Source organism: Solea solea, chromosome 10 (genome assembly GCF_958295425.1).
Source record: "Solea solea chromosome 10, fSolSol10.1, whole genome shotgun sequence".
In the NCBI taxonomy this organism is placed as follows: domain Eukaryota; kingdom Metazoa; phylum Chordata; class Actinopteri; order Pleuronectiformes; family Soleidae; genus Solea; species Solea solea.
The window spans coordinates 20,810,941-20,832,746 of NC_081143.1; the positions used below are offsets into that span (position 1 = coordinate 20,810,941).

General features: G+C 34.8%; 2 protein-coding genes and 1 long non-coding RNA gene across 3 annotated transcripts; all 3 read right to left on the bottom strand.

The window, feature by feature from the left end:
* Positions 1–57: 57 nt before the first annotated feature.
* On the bottom strand, positions 58–13,604 carry LOC131466418 (uncharacterized). Its single transcript, XM_058639624.1, has 5 exons — positions 13,511–13,604; positions 12,507–12,818; positions 12,379–12,420; positions 12,154–12,249; positions 58–1,306 (listed from the first exon to the last, which is right to left on the bottom strand). Exons 1-5 carry the CDS (start codon positions 13,548–13,550, stop codon positions 1,005–1,007), a joined length of 792 nt encoding a protein of 263 aa, XP_058495607.1. The 5' UTR covers positions 13,551–13,604; the 3' UTR covers positions 58–1,004.
* Positions 13,605–13,789: 185 nt separating this feature from the next.
* LOC131466505 (uncharacterized) lies at positions 13,790–16,877 on the bottom strand. The gene is made up of 3 exons (XR_009241431.1): positions 16,421–16,877; positions 15,568–15,695; positions 13,790–14,265 (listed from the first exon to the last, which is right to left on the bottom strand). It is a non-coding gene; the product is annotated as an uncharacterized LOC131466505 (long non-coding RNA).
* Positions 16,878–17,834: 957 nt separating this feature from the next.
* On the bottom strand, positions 17,835–20,426 carry LOC131466504 (uncharacterized). The gene is made up of 5 exons (XM_058639768.1): positions 20,185–20,426; positions 19,766–20,089; positions 19,387–19,431; positions 19,146–19,273; positions 17,835–18,362 (listed from the first exon to the last, which is right to left on the bottom strand). The coding sequence occupies exons 1-5, from the start codon at positions 20,249–20,251 to the stop codon at positions 18,057–18,059; spliced, it is 870 nt and encodes a 289-aa protein (XP_058495751.1). The 5' UTR covers positions 20,252–20,426; the 3' UTR covers positions 17,835–18,056.
* Between the last annotated feature and the right edge of the window lie 1,380 nt (positions 20,427–21,806).

Sequence of the window (21,806 nt, forward strand, 5' to 3'; positions counted from 1 at the left end):
GAAACAGAAACCGCCGGAGGAGTGGTGTTAAAATCAAGAGACTGAGACATTCAAATGTAGCAATATTTTTTTTTGTTTGTTTTTTTTATTACCAAATATGCAATGTTTAAAGCAGAAGAACAAACCAGGGACAAATAGAATCTATTACTTATTTAATTTCACAGACTGACCACAAGATAACATCATTACGAAGACTTTTCTTCTTTGGAAAATGTAATATTTCTATCTTTAAAAAAACAAACTGTACCCAGTACTCAACTATTCCTTTTGTTCCATGTGGCTTTTAATATTGTCAGAGAACAGATGAATGCTAACAATGCTCTCTGCAGTCGTGTTTTCTTCTCGAATGTGTTCATTTTAAGTTTAGCCTTTCAGTTCATCTATTGTAGAGTCAGCCATGTTGCTTTCTCAATCCAGTCCAAAACTACAATCTGAACTGCAGGTTCTCTCGAAAAGTAAAAAAAAACAATTTTGTTGACTGAAACAAAAAGAAAAACTAGAGTCTAAAAAACCCCACAATAACTAACTGTCCAAGGGTGCACCTGCGGCACAGATCTGTGCCTTGTGAGAAACTAAGCATTTATTACAAAAACTAATAAAAACTAGCAAACCTTCTCTAAAAACCAATTAAAACCAACTCATTAAAAAAAAAACACACTAAACAAAACAATTATAACCTTGCTTCTCTAATCTGTAATCTGTGGGTGAGAAGTTTCATGACCATGAGAACATTTTCTATGACTCTTTCTTTGTTTATACACTACTCTCAGTTTTTATTTAATTTAAGGCGTGTTTGTGTGTGTGTGTGCATTACTTTTCACTTCTTCATCATACATATGCAAATACACTTCACCATGAAATCTAAAATCTACTTGAAATGATCTACTGTACAATTGTCATAAATTATTATCATGATATTTTTCCTGTATGAAAAAAATCCCAAATACTTCACAATTATTACAATAGTACAGTGTGTGAGCAGTGGGTATTTACAGGGAATCTGATCAGCAACTTGCTGCGACTGCTGATCCATCTGCGCGTTTAATGGTGCAGTATGTGACCTCTGCAGGCGGTGGAGTGTCAGTACTGCAGTCTGTGTGTTTGTTGAAGCTGACAGTGGCGTATAAAAGGCCGTCAGGCTGACTTTGAGGCGCTGAAAACACACCGACGTTGGAATAACAGTTGCCTTTGTTTCGGTCACGGCCATCTGTGTCTGCCTGCATATTAGCCGATAAAGAGGAAGTGGCGATGTGTGTGTCTTCCTTCAGACGGGATGATGCTGCATAGACTGTGTTGTGATCCTTTCCTGTATGGAAAGTGAAAATTCTCAACATGAACATTTGCAAATAATAATATGTCGCGTTTTATAGCCTTTTTAACCACCTGACACTCGCAGTCTTTAGATTCTTCATTTGAATCTAAAGGTCTAGGGTGTAACATTTAAATATTCCACCTCAAAAATTATGTTTGAATAAGCACAGGATCAACTTAAAAAAAATATTGAGAGTTTCCATGTCTTAGAACAATTAAGTTTTTAACTGATTTTCAATGTTTTAGGGAAAAGTTCCTGAGAAAGCACAGACTAGACAATCTAGTCAAGACGCACAAATCATTCAATCAAACAATCTGTCGCCCCCAAATCACTGTTCAGGTGTAAATATCAAACATGTTTAATATTTGATAGACTTCCAGTTAATGCTGGCATGATTGATTGTATGTGTCTTACTATGACTTTTATAGCAAAACAATACTAAACTAAAGAATTCCACGACAAAATTTTGATTGTTCCTGCTTCTTGCTGCCGATTTTGGGTGGATTGAACCTTTAAAACTTGAGGTATTAAGACAAAGTGGTATTTTGGGGGAGTCAACCTTTAAAACGTATCCTCCATCCTATATCCTATATTATCCAAAATTGCACAAAAATGTCATAGTTTAGTATGTCATCCAAAATCGCACAAAAATGTCATAGGTTAGAATGTCTTCCAAAAAGACACCAAAATATCATATTTTAGTTCTTCGTCCAAAAAGTCACCAGTGTCAGTTTAGAATGTTGTCCAAAATGTCACAAAGATGTCATAGTTTAGTATGTCATCCAAAGTCGCACAAAATATTCTTAGTTTAGTATGTCGTCCAAACTCGCACAAATAGGTTATAGTTTAGTATGTCATCGAAAAAGTAAAAGTTAATTATGTTGTTTAAAAAGTCACAAAAATGTCATACATGTTTAGTTTGTTGTCCAAAATATCATAGTTTAGTATGTCATCCAAAAAATCACCAAAATGTCATAGTTTAATGTCATACAAAATCGCAGAAAAAATTCTTAGTTTAGTACGTCGTCCAAAAAGTCAAATATGTCATAGTTTAGTACGTCGTCCAAAAATGCACCAAAAAGTCATAGTGTAGTATGTCGTCCAAAATTTGACAAAAAGTCAAAGTATAGTATGTCGTCCAAAATTTGACAAAAAGTCATAGTTTAGTACGTCTAAAATTTGAGAAAAAAGTCATAGGTATGTAGTCCACAATTTGACAAAAAAGTCATAGTATAGTATCTCGTCCAAAATTTGACAAAACGTCATAGTTTAATATGTCGTCCAAAATATGAGAAAATTTGACAAAAAAGTCATACTTTAGTATGTCGTCCAAAATTTGACAAAAAAGTCATACTTTAGTATGTCGTCCAAAATTTGACAAAAATGTCATAGTTGAGTATGTTGTCCAAAATTTGACAAAAAAGTCATAGTTAAGTGTTGTCCAAAAATTTGAGAAAATTTGACAAAGAAGTCATAGTTTAGTATGTCGTCCAAAATTTGACAAATAAGTTATAGTTTAGTATGTCGTCCAAAATTTGACAAAAATGTCACAGTATAGTATGTCGTCCAAAATTTGACAAAAAAGTCATAGTGTAGTATGTCGTCCAAAATTTGACAAAAAAGTCATACTTAAGTATGTCGTCCAAAATTTGACAAAAAAGTCGTAGTTTAGTATGTCCAAAAATGTGACAAAACTTGACAAAAAGGTCATAGTTAAGAATTTCATCCAAAGATTTGTCAAAAATGTCATAGTTAAGTATGTCGTCCAAAAATGTGTGAAAATTTGACAAATAAGTCATAGCTTAGTATGTCGTATAAAATTTTAGAACATTTGACAAAAAAGTCATATTTAGTATGTCGTCCAAAATTTGACAAAAAGGTCATAGTATAGTATGACGTCCAAAATTGGACAAAAAAGTCATACTTTAGTATGTCGTCCAAACATTTGAGAAAATTTGACAAAACAGTCATAGTATAGTATGTCGTCCAAAATTTGACAAAAATGTCATACTATAGTATTTCGTCCAAAATTTTACAAAAAAGTCATAAATTTAGTATGTCGTCCAAAATTTGACAAAAAAGTCATCGTATAGTATGTCGTCCAAAATTTGACAAAAAAGTCATACTTTAGTATGTCCTCCAAAATTTGACAAAAAAGTCATACCTTAGTATGTCGTCCAAAAAGTCACGAAAATCTGACAAAAAAGTCATACTATAGTATGTCGTCCAAAATTTGACAAAAAAGTCATACTTAAGTATGTCGTCCAAAATTTGACAAAAATATCATAGTTTAGTATGTTGTCTAAAATTTGAGAAAATTTGACAAAAAAGTCATAGTATAGTATGTCATCCAAAATTTGAAAAAAAGTCATGGTTTAGTATGTTCTCCAAGGTTGCTTGGCAAGGAGTCTCAGTGGCCTAATGGATAAAGTACTGACCTTAAAAGCCAGAGACGGTGAGTCTAAGTCCCATCTCGGTGCACTTCCGCACAGCAGTACTGTGTCAAAAATGTTGAGTGAATGTTTTGTTTTATCGACAAGTGTCATAGTCTAGTATGTAGTCAAAACGTCACAAAAATGTGAAAGTTTAGTACATCATCCAAAGTCGCACACAAACGTGATAGTTTAGTATGTTGTCCAAAAAGTCACGAAAATGTCATAGTTTAGTACGTCGTCCAAAATTTGACAAAAAAGTCATACCTTAGTATGTCGTCCAAAATTTGACAAAAAAGTCATAGTATAGTATGTCGTCCAAAATCTGACAAAAAAGTCATAGTGTAGTATGTCGTCCAAAATTGGACAAAAAGTCATAGTATAGTATGTCGTCCAAAATTTGACAAAAAAGTCATGGTTTAGTATGTCGTCTAAAATTTGAGAAAAAAGTCATAGGTATGTCGTCCAAAATTTGACAAAAAGTCATACCTTAGTGTGTCGTCCAAAATTAGACAAAAAAGTCGTAGTTTAGTATGTCGTCTAAAATTTGAGAAATTTTGACAAAAAAGTCATAGTATAGTATCTCGTCCAAAATTTGACAAAATGTCATGGTTTAATATGTCGTCCAAAAATTTGACAAAAAAGTCATAATATAGTATGCCGTCCAAAATTTGACAAAAAATCGTAGTTTAGTATGTCCAAAAATGTGACAAAACTTGACAAAAAGGTCATAGTTAAGAATTTCGTCCAAAGATTTGTCAAAAATGTCATAGTATAGTATGTCGTCCAAAATTTGACAAAAAAGTCATAGTATAGTATGTCGTCCAAAATTTGACAAAAAAGTCATACTTTAGTATGTCCTCCAAAATTTGAGAAAAAAGTCATACCATAGTATGTCGTCCAAAAAGTCACAAAAATTTGAAAAAAAAGTCATACTTTAGTATGTCGTCCAAAATTTGACAAAAAAGTCATAGTATAGTATGTCGTCCAAAATTTGAAAAAAAGTCATGGTTTAGTATGTTCTCCGAAGTTGCTTGTGAAGGAGTCTCAGTGGCCTAATGGATAAAGTACTGACCTTAAAAGCCAGAGCCGGTGAGTTCAAGTCCCATCTCGGTGTACTTCCGCACAGCAGTACTGTGTCAAAAAGTCACGAAAATGTCATAGTTTAGTACGTCGTCCAAAATTTGACAAAAAAGTCATAGTATAGTATGTCGTCCAAAATCTGACAAAAAAGTCATAGTATAGTATGTCGTCCAAATTCACCCCCAAAACGTCATAGTATAGTATGTCGTCCAAAATTTGACAAAAAAGTCATACTTTAGTATGTCGTCCAAAATTTGACAAAGGTCATACTTTATTTACTTTGTCGTCAAAATTCACCCCAAAACGTCATAGTTTAGTATGTTCTCCAAGGCTGGTTGGCAAGGAGTCTTAGTAACCTAATGGATAAAGCACTGACCTTGAAAGCCAGAGATGGTGAGTTTGAGTCCCATCTAGAGTGCACTTCATCACAGCAGTAGGGGTATAGTATGGTGTCCAAAATGTTGAATTCATAGTTTGCTTTGTCGACAAGTGTCATAGTCTAGTATGTCGTCCAAAACGTCATAAAAATGTGAAAATTTAGTACGCCGCACAAAAATGTGATAGTTTAGTACGTCATCCAAAGTCGCACAAAAATGTGATAGTTCAGTATGTTGTCTAAAAAGTCAAAAAATGTCGTAGTTTTGTATGTCGTCCAAAATTTGACAAAAATGTCATACTTTAGTATGTCGTCCAAAATTTGACAAAACGTCATAGTATAGTATGTCGTCCTAAATTTGACAAAAAAGTCATACTTTAGTATGTCGTCCAAAATTTGACAAAAAAGTCATAGTTTAGTAAGTCGTCCATAATGTGAGAAAATTTGACAAAAAAGTCATAGTATAGTATGTCGTCCAAATTCACCCCAAAACGTCATAGTTTAGTATGTTCTACAAGGCTGTTTGTCAAGGAGTCTTAGTGGCCTAATGGATAGAGCACTGACCTTGAAAGCCAGAGATGGTTAGTTCGAGTCCCATCTAGAGGGCACTTCATCACAGCAGTAGGGGTATAATATGGTGTCCAAAATGTTGAATTCATAGTTTGCTTTGTCGACAAGTGTCATAGTCTAGTATGTCGTCAAAAATGTGAAAATTTAGTACGTCGCACAAAAATGTGGTAGTATAGTACATCATCCAAAGTCGCACAAAAATGTGATAGTTTAGTATGTTGTCTAAAAAGTCAAAAAATGTCGTAGTTTTGTATGTCGTCCAAAATTTGACAAAAATGTCATACTTTACTATGTCGTCCAAAATTTGACAAAAATGTCATACTTTACTATGTCGTCCAAAATTTGACAAAACGTCATAGTATAGTATGTCGTCCAAAATTTGACAAAAAAGTCATACTTTAGTATGTCGTCCAAAATTTGACAAAACGTCATAGTATAGTATGTCGTCCAAAATTTGACAAAAAAGTCATAGTATAGTATGTCGTCCAAATTCACCCCAAAACGTCATAGTTTAGTATGTTCTACAAGGCTGTTTGGCAAGGAGTCTTAGTGGCCTAATGGATAAAGCACTGACCTTGAAAGCCAGAGATGGTTAGTTCAAGTCCCATCTAGAGGGCACTTCATCACAGCAGTAGGGGTATAATATGGTGTCCAAAATGTTGAATTCATAGTTTGCTTTGTCGACAAGTGTCATAGTCTAGTATGTCGTCAAAAATGTGAAAATTTAGTACGTCGCACAAAAATGTGGTAGTATAGTACATCATCCAAAGTCGCACAAAAATGTGATAGTTTAGTATGTTGTCTAAAAAGTCATAGTTTAGTCAGTCCAAAATTTGACAAAAATGTCATACTTTACTGTCGTCGGAAATTTGACAAAAAAGTCATACTTTAGTATGTCGTCCAAAATTTGACAAAAAAGTCATAGTATAGTATGTCGTCCAAATTCTGACAAAAAAGTCATAGTATAAAGTATGTTGTCCAAAATTTGACAAAAATGTCATGGTATAGTATGTCGTCCAAAATTTGACAAAAATGGCATACTTTAGTATTTCGTCCAAAATTTGACAAAAAAGTCATACTTTAGTATTTCGTCCAAAATTTGACAAAAAAGTCATAGTATAGTATGTGGTACAAAATTTGACAAAAAATGTCAGATTAGTATTTCGGCCAAAGATTTTAGAAAATTTGACAAAAAAGTCATAGTATAGTATGTCGTCCAAAATTTGACAAAAAAGTCATACTTAAGTATGTCGTCCAAAATTTGACAAAAAAGTCATACTTAAGTATGTCGTCCAAATTCTGACAAAAATGGCATACTTTAGTATTTCTTCCAAAATTTGACAAAAAAGTCATACTTTAGTATGTCATCCAAACATTTGAGAAAATTAGACAAAAAAGTCATAGTATAGTATGTCGTCCAAATTCTGACAAAAATGGCATACTTAAGTATTTCTTCCAAAATTTGACAAAAAAGTCATACTTTAGTATGTCATCCAAACATTTGAGAAAATTAGACAAAAAAGTCATAGTATAGTATGTCGTCCAAAATTTGACAAAAAAGTCATAGTATAGTATGTCGTCCAAATTCTGACAAAAAAGTCATAGTATAAAGTATGTTGTCCAAAATTTGACAAAAATGTCATGGTATAGTATGTCGTCCAAAATTTGACAAAAATGGCATACTTTAGTATTTCGTCCAAAATTTGACAAAAAAGTCATACTTTAGTATGTCGTCCAAAATTTGACAAAAAAGTCATAGTATAGTATGTGGTACAAAATTTGACAAAAAATGTCAGATTAGTATTTCGGCCAAAGATTTTAGAAAATTTGACAAAAAAGTCATAGTATAGTATGTCGTCCAAAATTTGACAAAAAAGTCATACTTAAGTATGTCGTCCAAAATTTGACAAAAAAGTCATACTTAAGTATGTCGTCCAAAATTTGACAAAAAAGTCATAGTATAGTATGTCGTCCAAATTCTGACAAAAATGGCATACTTTAGTATTTCTTCCAAAATTTGACAAAAAAGTCATACTTTAGTATGTCATCCAAACATTTGAGAAAATTAGACAAAAAAGTCATAGTATAGTATGTCGTCCAAATTCTGACAAAAAAGTCATAGTATAAAGTATGTTGTCCAAAATTTGACAAAAATGTCATACTTTAGTATGTCGTCCAAAATTTGACAAAAAAAGTCATAGTATAGTTTGTCGTCCAAAATTTGACAAAAATGGCATACTTTAGTATTTCGTCCAAAATTTGACAAAAAAGTCATACTTTAGTATGTAGTCCAAAATTTGACAAAAAAGTCATAGTATAGTATGTGGTACAAAATTTGACAAAAAAGTCATAGTATAGTATGTCGTCCAAAATTTGACAAAAAAGTCATAGTATAGTATGTCGTCCAAAATTTGACAAAAAAGTCATAATATAGTATGTCGTCCAAAATTTGACAAAAAATCATAGTATAGTATGTCGTCCAAAATTTGACAAAAAAGTCATACTTTAGTATGTCGTCCAAAATTTGACAAAAAAGTCATACTTTAGTATGTCGTCCAAAATTTGACAAAAAAGTCATAGTATAGTATGTGGTACAAAATTTGACAAAAAATGTCAGATTAGTATTTCGGCCAAAGATTTTAGAAAATTTGACAAAAAAGTCATAGTATAGTATGTCGTCCAAAATTTGACAAAAAAGTCATACTTTAGTATGTCGTCCAAAATTTGACAAAAAAGTCATAGTATAGTATGTCGTCCAAATTCTGACAAAAATGGCATACTTTAGTATTTCTTCCAAAATTTGACAAAAAAGTCATACTTTAGTATGTCATCCAAACATTTGAGAAAATTAGACAAAAAAGTCATAGTATAGTATGTCGTCCAAATTCTGACAAAAAAGTCATAGTATAAAGTATGTTGTCCAAAATTTGACAAAAATGTCATACTTTAGTATGTCATCCAAAATTTGACAAAAAAAGTCATAGTATAGTTTGTCGTCCAAAATTTGACAAAAATGGTATTAGTATTTCGTCCAAAATTTGACAAAAAAGTCATACTTTAGTATTTAGTACAAATTTGACAAAAAAGTCATAGTATAGTATGTGGTACAAAATTTGACAAAAAAGTCATACTTTAGTATGTCGTCCAAAATTTGACAAAAATGTAATACTTTAGTATGTCGTCCAAAATTTGACAAAAAAGTCATAATATAGTATGTCATCCAAAATTTGACAGAAAAGTCATACTTTAGTATGTCGTCCAAAATTTGACAAAAAAGTCATAATATAGTATGTCATCCAAAATTTGACAGAAAAGTCATACTTTAGTATGTCGTCCAAAATTTGACAAAAATGTAATACTTTAGTATGTCGTCCAAATTCTGACAAAAAAGTCATAGTATAAAGTATGTTGTCCAAAATTTGACAAAAATGTCATACTTTAGTAAGTCGTCCATAATGTGAGAAAATTTGACAAAAAAGTCATAGTATAGTATGTCGTCCAAAATTTGACAAAAAAGTCATAGTATAGTATGTCGTCCAAATTCACCCCAAAACGTCATAGTTCAGTATGTTCTACAAAGCTGTTTGGCAAGGAGTCTTAGTGGCCTAATGGATAAAGCACTGACCTTGAAAGCCAGAGATGGTTAGTTTGAGTCCCATCTAGAAGGCACTTCATCACAGCAGTAGGGGTATAATATGGTGTCCAAAATGTTGAATTCATAGTTTGCTTTGTCGACAAGTGTCATAGTCTAGTATGTCGTCAAAAATGTGAAAATTTAGTACGTCGCACAAAAATGTGGTAGTATAGTACATCATCCAAAGTCGCACAAAAATGTGATAGTTTAGTATGTTGTCTAAAAAGTCATAGTTTAGTCAGTCCAAAATTTGACAAAAATGTCATACTTTACTATGTCGTCGAAAATTTGACAAAAAAGTCATACTTTAGTATGTCGTCCAAAATTTGACAAAAAAGTCATAGTATAGTATGTCGTCCAAATTCTGACAAAAAAGTCATAGTATAAAGTATGTTGTCCAAAATTTGACAAAAATGTCATGGTATAGTATGTCGTCCAAAATTTGACAAAAATGGCATACTTTAGTATTTCGTCCAAAATTTGACAAAAAAGTCATACTTTAGTATGTCGTCCAAACATTTGAGAAAATTTGACAAAAACGTCATAGTATAGTATGTTGTCCAAAATTTAATAAAAAAAGTCATACCTTAATATGTCGTCCAAAATTTGACAAAAAAGTCATAGATAAGTATGTCTTTCAAAATTTGACAAAAAAAGTCATAGTATGTCGTCCAAATTCTGACAAAAAAGTCATAGTATAGTATTTCGTCCAAAATTTGACAAAAAAGTCATAGTATAGTATGTCGTCCAAAATTTGACAAAAAAGTCATAGTATAGTATGTCGTCCAAAATTTGACAAAAAAGTCATACCTTAGTATGTCGTCCAAAATTTGACAAAAAAGTCATACTTTAGTATGTCCTCCAAAATTTGACAAAAAAGTCATACCTTAGTATGTTGTCCAAAATTTGACAAAAAAGTCATACTTTAGTATGTCGTCCAAAATTTGACAAAAAAGTCATAGTATAGTATGTCGTCCAAATTCTGACAAAAAAGTCATAGTATAAAGTATGTTGTCCAAAATTTGACAAAAATGTCATAGTATAGTATGTCGTCCAAAATTTGACAAAAAAGTCATATTTTAGTATGTAGTCCAAAATTTGACAAAAAAGTCATAGTATAGTATGTCGTCCAAAATTTGACAAAAAAGTCATAGTATAGTATGTCCTCCAAAATTTGACAAAAAAGTCATACCTTAGTATGTTGTCCAAAATTTGACAAAAAAGTCATAGTATAGTATGTCGTCCAAATTCTGACAAAAAAGTCATAGTATAAAGTATGTTGTCCAAAATTTGACAAAAATGTCATAGTATAGTATTTCGTCCAAAATTTGACAAAAAAGTCATATTTTAGTATGTAGTCCAAAATTTGACAAAAAAAGTCATAGTATAGTATGTCGTCCAAAATTTGACAAAAAAGTCATAGTATAGTATGTCCTCCAAAATTTGACAAAAAAGTCATACCTTAGTATGTGGTCCAAAATTTGACAAAAAAGTCATAGTATAGTATGTCGTCCAAAATTTGACAAAAAAGTCATAGTATAGTATGTCGTCTAAATTCTGACAAAAAAGTCATAGTATAAAGTATGTTGTCCAAAATTTGACAAAAATGTCATAGTATAGTATGTCGTCCAAAATTTGACAAAAAAGTCATAGTATAGTATGTCGTCCAAAATTTGACAAAAAAGTCATAGTATAGTATGTTGTCCAAAATTTGATAAAAAAAGTCATACCTTAATATGTCGTCCAAAATTTGACAAAAAAGTCATAGATAAGTATGTCTTTCAAAATTAGACAAAAAAGTTGTAGTTAGAGTGCCTGTCATAGTATAGTATGTCGTCCAAAATTTGACAAAAAAGTCATAGTATAGTATGTCGTCCAAAATTTGACAAAAAAGTCATAGTATAGTATGTCGTCCAAAATTTGAGAAAAAAGTAATAGTATAGTATGTCCTCCAAAATTTGACAAAAAAGTAATAGTATAGTATGTCCTCCAAAATTTGACAAAAAAGTCATAGTATAGTATGTCGTCCAAATTCTGACAAAAAAGTCATAGTATAAAGTATGTTGTCCAAAATTTGACAAAAAATTCATAGTATAGTATGTCGTCCAAAATTTGACAAAAAAGTCATAGTATAGTATGTCGTCTAAATTCTGACAAAAAAGTCATAGTATAAAGTATGTTGTCCAAAATTTGACAAAAATGTCATAGTATAGTATGTCGTCCAAAATTTGACAAAAAAGTCATAGTATAGTATGTCGTCCAAAATTTGACAAAAAAGTCATAGTATAGTATGTTGTCCAAAATTTGATAAAAAAAGTCATACCTTAATATGTCGTCCAAAATTTGACAAAAAAGTCATAGATAAGTATGTCTTTCAAAATTAGACTAAAAAGTTGTAGTTACAGTGCCTGGGTGTGCTCCTACAGTGACACACTCCAGGAAAATAATAACAAAAAATCTCTAAACAAACTGTTACCTCTAACATTGTCTGTTTTTTTTCATTTTCATATGACTTGCAGTTTTTCTTAAAATCACCTAAAAGCGCAGATAGTTCTGGTCAAAGCTCCCTTTCTCTCACATGTTAAAAGTCTACTTTATGTGTTTGGCAGAAGCTTCTTGTACTGTTAATGTATAGGCTTTGCTGTTTTGCTGTTGTCTGCATGGCCATTCTCTACCATGGGATCCCTAAACTTCACACCATATAGTCTATGAATTATTGATTTTTGTTGTATACCAGACGAAATACCCATGTTTCTGTTTCGATGTTTGAAGAATATCAGCAGAGCCATCGCTAGCACCAACGAAAGCAGCGCGAGACCTGCACCAATGTACACCAACATCTCTGGAAAAGAGACAAAGTACAAGTCAGGCTTTCAAACGCTTTCATATTTATCTACACACTTTCCATCCAAATCAAAATTCTGCTTAGGGCCCCCTAAAGACTCGGGCAGGCACTGACACAATGACTCACTTGTACCAGAAGAGATGATTGTTTTATTGCTACCTGTGTCCTCTGAGAAGAAAGAAAGACATGTCATAAGTGATGAAGAATAACTAAATCATAAAAAAGTGTTTATATACGGTGTAGAATCCTCTCACCCTTTTTGACAGTGAGGATGACTTCAGTGTATGTGTCAAGTCCAACTCTGACTATTCCACAATAGTAGGTTCCTGAGTCTTTCTCTGTCAGGTGAGAGATGGTCACGTGGAACGTGTTTCCTTCGTCTGAAATGCTGTATTTCCCCCGTGCATCTTCCCCCCCGACATTGCTGCTGACCAAGATGTCTTCATAGTTGCACGCGCCCTTGCAGAAATATTTGATGTTGGAAAACGCATTGGTGTGGGAGCAAGTTACTGTGACGTCCTTCCCCAGCTCTCCAGTGAGAGACACAGCTTCAGTCTGCCACAGTCCTGCAGGAGATCAGTGGTTCTTTAGCCTTTAAGCCTTCATAATAATAACACTACATTACACTACAGTTTGAACTGTTCTGTATGGAAGCCCATTTCTGCCAGAAAAAAAAGAGGTCAATCTTTAAGCCATTTAAATATCCTCAAAGTAAGAAATGTAAATATGAGATAGGATGTTAGACATAATCGTTAAGTCTTTCAGTCTGACGTTTAAAAGACTTAACGATACGATGTAACTAAAGTCACCTGTTATGGTGACCCAATGGTATAGTTATAGTTATTGAGCGTGGTTAGGCCAGCAAGGCCATTGAGGCGCATGCACACTTCTTATCTCATAATTTCAACTTTTTATCTTTATCTCATAATTATGACTTTTTTATCTCATAACTTCGACTTTTTATCTCAGAATTTCGACTTTCATAGTTCTGATAGTTTCTTGTGGATTATTTTTTTGAGGCAATAAAAGGTAAAGATATTTCACACAAAAAAGGCAGTTGTTAGAGAATATTATGTTGTTCATTGTCACATGTTTGTGGATGAGAAGAACTGGTTTAAATGTGTTTTTCTTTTTGTTACAAATCTCAAACCACAGACCTACAAATACCCTTATTACTCTAAAAGCTTCAAACGTAAAACAAAACCATATATACTGTATATAAGACAGACAGACAAAACAGTAAACTCAGTAAACTTACCGCCTATGTAAAAGATCAAAATAAGATAAAACACGTCCATGTTGAGAGTCACTTTCCGTTGCGTTTTCTGATTTTTCACCCCTTATTTTGCGTCTTTGCTGCACTCCGCATTTTTAGGTTCCTCTTTGTCAGTACACTTCCTGTGTGGTCACCTTCCTGTGTCTAACCCCTCTCCAAAAACATAATTGACGGCCTCAGTGACAATTTTTAAAAAGACAACAGGCCAGTAAATGAAATAAGCAACACGATAGCAGCATCAGATGTTGTCAGATGTTTATTTTATTTGTTTATTTGGGTGAGATTTATCATAAAACACTGTACAACATTTTACAACAAAATAAATCACACAAAAGAAATATCGGGTTACTAGCTTAAGATTGTGAATCATTAACTTTTCTCATATCAACTATAACAATTTCCTCACCCAGCCATCTCAGTAAGTAGATAGACAGACAGATGTGGGGGGGAAATGATGGACTTATATATCAACTGTTAATCTGTTTTTGGATTCCCAAAGGTTCATGTACACAGTTTCTTTGAAGCACGTGATACACATGATCCTCTGAGCGGCTGAGGTCTAGGTGTTGATACTGGCAGATGTGATCTGGTGCATCCACATCAACATATGAGATGACAGACTCTTGATGACGCGACGTGAAGTGTGCGCAGAGGTCAGGAGGCAGCGGTGGCAGAGATCGGCGATCAGGACCAGTCACTACCACACCGTGCATCATTGTCTTGTTGTCTGATGAAGTCTACGGGGAGAACAGAATTCCACTGACTGTGAACTGCTTCTTACTATGCAATGTGAATATTCTTTTATAATTATTGTTGATATACCACTGAAGAACAGAATGAACTGGAAACCCTTTTTAACCCTTAGAACACAGGATTTTGGCTGTTTTTTTCCATTACTATTTTTTAAAGGTACAGTATATGCAGAGACTATAAGGATGTGCAATATAGAGTGTCTCATATCTTTTTTTTGGCACAGCTATGGCAATCTGATGAAAAAAAGCATTTTATTTTCACCAACTATATAAACACACCTGAGTAAAAAGGTACTGAAAGTGTTTGAAATTGGATTAAAATTTGGGAATACATCACAGTTTTAAAGTTCACTTGGCTGGTTTAGTCTATTTTGTGACTTTTGCTCCGGACACACCAGGCTTTGTGATAGACCTTCGGAAGCCTTTCTATGAAGCACAGTGAGAACTTGAGGGAGACAAGTATCCAACACTTAATCGTGTGTGAAACTGAAATGCCACTGTCAGCCCAATGCCCTGGACTCCCCTCAGCAAGCTTAAACGGCACGAAGACTGGCTCACGCGCAAAGTGATAATACAGGACCTCCATAAGATCGCAACATTCCTCTGGCCAGAATTTAACCAGATGAGAATGTTGTCGCACTCAGACAGGAATTACAGCCCTTTCCTTGCAATATGAGCAACAGAGGCCCAAGAATTTTGACTCTGAAATGGATTTGAATGCACAATCAAACACACAGAGTCTGTTACACATGTAGGCCGACAGAGGCTTCTTGCGTGAATGGTGTGAAGTCTGCCATCTCTGATTGCCTTGTTATGCTATTATTTTACTGGTCCGGTCCACTTGAGATCAAATTGCACAATGTATGTGGTTCTGGAACTAAAATGAGTTTGACACTCCTGATATGGCTTTCAAAAACCTTGTTTAAAACAAACCAAAAAAAATGTATAGTTATTTATTTGGCAAATAACTGAATTCAGGTTTTTTAATTTTCAAATTTGAGCTGGCTCACTGGGCTTCTGTGATCAAGCACAAAAATTAATTTTTCTGTTTAGGAACGCAAGTAAATAACCATAATTGGAAATGTTAATCACAAAATAATAATGTGTTCTACTCTTTTTTTTTAGTTTTCTTCGTTAAACAGTAAATGATTTAATAATAACAATAATATTTTAGCATTAAAGAGCTTCATACTGGTGTATTATAACATAAAAAATGATTTTGATCAAATAATGGACTTGGTGACAACGTCGTCACATGATGCATGCAAGTTTATGTCACAGACAAACCTTTCTGTTCACTAGGGGATTTGGTCTTTGGCACTTATCAGTCAGCAAAAGATAAAGTGCAAACACACACACAAACAGCATTGCTGCCACGCACGGCACTGCAGTCAGGAACACTGGCAAGTTGAGCTCTGTGGGAGAGAGTGAACATATATATATATATACGTTTGGACTGTTCCACTTCTACAGAAGCGCATTGCATTCATTTGGAGGGTAAAAAAAGAGTAATTCATTTTTTGGTTTGTTTTTTTGAATAATGTTTTTCTGACTCAATTCAGAAAATTCAATCAAGATCGTCTCTTGAGTCACCACTTAGCCAGTTTGTATCCATGGAGCATGCCATATCTGTCCAACTGATCCTGGAGAAACATTGCTATGTCTAGCAGATCTGAATGGGCTTTCCTTCTGAACAACCGCAAAGTCCTCAGGTGCCTGCGTAAAGTCGACAAAGTAATGGTAATACTATCTTTGTGACTTAAAGACAGGACTATCTCCCAGTGTATAAAACCCTGATGAAAGTAAAACTTAATTCAACTAAACAAGCAGTCCATGTTGTTACTGTTAAATCGAGCCCTCAATAAAGGAATGAATGCATTTATTGTTTCAATTGCTCTCTACACTCAGACCAAAAAAATGATTCAGTAAATCAGAAAAAAATGACTCCGAAAAACCAACCATGAAAAAAAATGACTCTGAAAAACAGAAAAAAAAGAAATGACTCCGAAAACAAAGCAAAAAATAAATTACTCAGAAAAACAAACCAAACAAAATGTTTTTCAAGTGAATGCAAAGCACTTCCCTACACTTCTGTGAAAGTGTGTGTCCATTTGTGGTAATATTATTATTCATTACTCACTGTCAACTGTGATGTCCTTGGGAAAGGTGGGTGTTACATTTACTAAAACATGAAAAGACAAAGAATACAAAGTATGTACACATACACAGAGTTATAATATTACTGTAATTGTGTATGAGGGTTTGCTGGGGTTTTTTTTAAAGCCACCATCCATCTATCCATCTTCTACAGCTTTATCCTCCACATGAGGGTCACAGGTTAGCTGACATAGGGCGATAAGCGGGGTCACACCACGGACAGATCGCCAGTCCATCATAGGGCCACATAGAGACTCTCAAGCTCACGGTCAATTTAGAGTGTCCAATTTACCTTTTCTCCATATTTCATGTTTATGGACTGTGGGAGGAAGCCGGAGAACCTGGAGAAAACCCACGTACACATGGGGAGAACATGCAAACTCCACGCAGACCCAGGTCAAAAACATTTTTTAGAGCACCATTTTCACAGAAATAGAAACTTCAGAATAACAAAATCGTAAAAAAAAGTGTTTATATACGGTGTAGAATCCTCTCACCCTTTTTGACAGTGAGGATGACTTTAGTGTATGTGTCAGGTCCAACTCTGACTATTCCACACCAGTAGGTTCCTGAGTCTTCCTCTGTCAGGTGAGAGATGGTCACGAAGAACCTGTTTCCTTCGTCTAAAATGCTGTATTTTCCCCGTGCATCTTCCCCCCCGACATTGCTGCTGATCAAGATGTCTTCATAGTTGCACGCGCCCTTGCAGAAATATTTGATGTTGGAAAACGCATTGGTGTGGGAGCAAGTTACTGTGACGTCCTTCCCCAGCTCTCCAGTGAGAGACACAGCTTCAGTCTGCCACAGTCCTGCAGGAGATCAGTGGTTCTTGAGCCTTTATAATAATAACGCTACATTCATTTTTGGCAGTTGTTAGAGAACATTATGTTGTTCATTGTCACACGTTTGTGGATGAAATGAACTGGTTTAAATGTGCAATCTGTTGTTGTAGTTTATGTTACAAATCTCAAACCACAGACATAAAATACCCTCATCACTCTCAAAACTTTAAAAGTAAAAAAGAACATATACAGTATATAAAATAGACAGATAGATAGAGAGACAGAGAGAGAGAGATAGAGATGGACGGACGGACGGACAGAAAGACAAAATAGTAACCTCAGTAAACTTACCGCCTATGTAAAAGATCAAAATAAGATAAATCATGTCCATGTCGAGTGTCACTTTCGGTTGCCCTTTCTGATTTTTCATCCTTAATTTTCCGTCTTTGCCACTCTGTATTTGTAGAGCAGAGTATAGTGGAAGGTTCCTCTTTGTCCGTTCACTTCCTGTGTGGTCACCTTCCTGTGTGTAACCCCTCTCCAAAAACATCACTGAGGACATTTTAAAAATAACAGGCCAGTAAATGAAATAAGCAACACGATAGCAGCATCAGATGTTATCACTTGGTTTATTTGGGTGAGATTTATCATAAAACAATGTTCAAGCTTGTATTTGTGCGAAATGCAATAAAGCACATTTTACAACAAAATATATCACACAAAAGAAATATTAAGTTGACTTGCTTAAGACTCATTAACTTTTCTCATATCAACTATAACAATTTCCTCACCCAGCCATGTCAGTAAGTAGATAGATAGATGTGATGGACTTATATATCAACTGTTAATCTGTTTTTTGATTCCCAAAGGTTCATGTACACAGTTTCTTTGAAGCATGTGATACACATGATCCTCTGAGCGGCTGAGGTCTAGGTGTTGATACTGGCAGATGTGATCTGGTTCATCCACATTAACATATGAGACGGCAGACTCTCGATGCCGCGACGTGAAGTGTGCGCAGAGGTCAGGAGGCGGCGCTGACAGAGATCGGCGATCAGGACAGTCTGGAGCCGAACAGGTACAGCACAGTTCAGGACCAGTCACCACCACACCGGGCATCATTGTCTCATAGTCTGATGAAGTCTGCAGGGAGAACAGGAGGCCACTGACTATGAACTGCTTCTTACTATGCAATGTGAATATTGTTTTATAATTATTGTAGATATACCACTGAAGAACAGAACCTGATAAAGTGTGTGGATGCAGATAGAAAACAATTTTTAGATAAAGAAACATAGTGTGGACGCAGATAGAAAACTGTGGTTTATGATAAAAACAGTGTGTGGATGCAGATAGAAAACTATTTTTAGATAAAGAAACATAGGGTGGATGCAGATAGAAAACTGTGTTTTCTGATAAAAACATATTGTGTCTAAAAAAAGACAAAGTGTGTCTTTTTTTAGACACACTATGTCTAAAAAAAGACATAATGTGGATGCAGATAGAAAACTGGGTTTTCTGATAAAAAAAAAACCCCATTATGGACGCAGATAGAAAACTGGGTTTTCTAAAAAAAAAAAAGACATAGTGTGGACGCAGATAGAAAACTGGGTTTTCTGATTAAAAAAAAAACAGTGCGGATGCAGATAGAAAACTGTGTTTTCTGTGAGAAGCCATAAATTAATCTAGCACTAAAACAAACTTTTCTGTTCAGGAATGCAAGTAAATAACTATAATGGGACTTCTTAATCGCAGAATAATAATGTGTTCTACTATTGTTTTAGTTTTCTTTGTAAAACAGTAAATTATTTAATAATTGTTATTATATTTCAGGATTAAAAATAAAAAGCTACATACTGGTGTATTAACCATTACAGAAACATAAAACATGATTTCGATCAAACAGTGGACTTGGTGACAACAAACCTCTCTGTTCACTGGTGGATTTGAACTTTGGCACTTATCAGCCGGCATAAGACAAAGTGCAAACAGACACACAAACAGGATTGCTGCCACGCACATCACTGCAGTCAGGAACACTGGCATGTTGAGCTCTGTGGGAGAGAGTGAATATATATATACGTTTGGACTATTTCACTTCTGTGAAAGTATGAATAATAATATTACCACAAATGGGAACACACACACACACACACACATTACTCACTGTCAACTTTGATGTCCTTGGGAAAGTCGGGTGTTACCAAACTTACTAAAACGTGAAAAGACCAAGAATACAAAGTATGTACACAGACACAGGTTAAAATAAATACTGTTCACATCTTATTTACTGTAACTGTGTATGAGAGAACAGAAACTTCAGAAAAGAGGAAGACGTACATCATGAGTAAAGTGACCTGATTCAGTTCCTATATACAGTAAGAATGTATAGACATGTCACTCCTGTGTCCTGATTTATTATCGTAATTATTGCTATAACACTGTCTGTTGGGCAAAGTGACAGCAGAGCAAATGCACAGTGTCTGAGTGAAGGTCAGGTACTGTATACAGTAAGTCATGCTGTGATTTGGTTTGACAAACTGTACCTGGAGAGACATTCAGTCGTATGATGCTCATGTGGTCAGCGTGCAAAGCGACTTCCACACCACACAGGTATGTCCCACTGTCCTCTGGGACAAGTTTGTCCACCCTGACAACAAAGAAGGCTCCGGTGAGGTTGTCGTACAGAGAGTAACGTCCGTCTGTCTCCCACTGGTTGTGCTTGTCCGTCCATATCAGGTGCTGGTCGATGTTGTCAGCGTGGCAGAGGTACTTGGCGTTGCTCTCCCAGCTCTGTGGATACTCACATCTGAAGTAAAATGTCTGGCCTTCCACACCGGTCACAGATGTGGTCCTGACACTGATCAGAGCTGTCGGAACAAACGGTGACGTGTATAAATAGTTTGTTCCCATGAAGAGGTTGGACTCAACTTGAGTTTAACGCAGCACCTTAACGGCAGCTTACCTTTGATTTGCAGCACAGTAATGACAGCAGTCACAGTTGTTCTACAGGAGATCCAGGTCGCTCCCATCACTCCCAGTTTGCCTTCCGTCCACACACTGACAAATTCTCTGCTACAGAAGCAAGGAATAAAAATCTTTGTTCAGTCAGGTGCAGCTTTCATGTCCATGTGTCACTTCCTCTTTCTTGGACTTTCATAAACCTATCCACACGTAACACTCAAAACTACAAATTAAAAAATGTTGAATGAACACATTACAACTACGTCCTAACTAAGTCCTTTCACTGTATTATGAGGTGATTCTTGTTACATACACAATTACTCTTGGTGAGTTTGGTGACTTTATTGATATGAACACTAGGAGCAGGGCCGGCTCTACCTAATTTTGTGCCCTAGGCGAGATTGCTCTCCGGTGCCCCCCCCCCCCACACACACACACGAATTACACCAGCCAAATGAACAATCACACATGTTTAATTTGAACAACAACAGCAAACAGCAAAAAATCACAACTTTCAAGTATTGAATTACAGCAACCACAAGAACAATCACAACAGTTTCATTTGAACAACAACAACAAACTTTCAGGTAACTCTTTCCAGCGTGTCTTTCACTTCAACTAAAATTGTACACGTCTGGACTTCCTTGCAGCAAAAGCATCTATGGTATCATCAAATGACACCTGCCTAGACACTTCACGGTTGATGCTCATCAGTGCAAGTCCATTTAACCGCTTTTGAGACATGGTGGATCTCAGGTAGGTTTTGATCAGCTTCAATTTGGAGAAGCTCCTCTCTGCAGCAGCCACTGTCACAGCACCACATTTTAGGAACATTATTGTTTATTCATTTGTTAATATTTATTATTTTCAAGAGATGAAAATCTGGGAATAGAAAATCATTTTTATTTTCATTGTTTTAAAACTTAAAATTAAAAAAAAAATTTATTTTTTTTTGCTGGAGGGGCGCCGCCTAGAGCGCCTATGCCAAGAGCCGGCCCTGACTAGGAGTCACCAAAGTCTGAAGCTTTAGCATGCACTCATTTACACATACATGTTTCAACTGTGGTGTCCTGTTATTGAAAAAGGGGAAGTTTGATGCTCCGTCATCTAAACATATACATATATATATATATATATATATATATATATATATATATATATATATATCTACATATATATATATATATACACACATTTATTTAATTAAAGATTCAATCAAGAGAACAGATTTTACTTCAAATTACTGAGAAGGCCTCACACTGAGGACACAGCATCAGGATCAGTTATGAGATCAAACCTTCGCTCACTTTCAAGTAAATGTCAAGTAATTGTACAACAAAGAAACTCAACACATGCACAGACTTTTAAAGGTCCAGTGTGTCAGAATGAGTGAGTATTAGTGACATCTACTGGTGAGACCACAGAATGTAACAGACTTCACCAACACACAGAGAGAACAGCCATTTGAACATTTTAGAGCATGGGTGTCAAACATATGGCCTGTGGGCCAGAGTCGGCCCAGCAGAGGGTCCAATCTGGACCACAGGATGAATTTGTGAAAATTTGCAGTATGATTAGAACCTAATCATAATGTTAAATACTATATTTTTCAGTTCCAGAAAC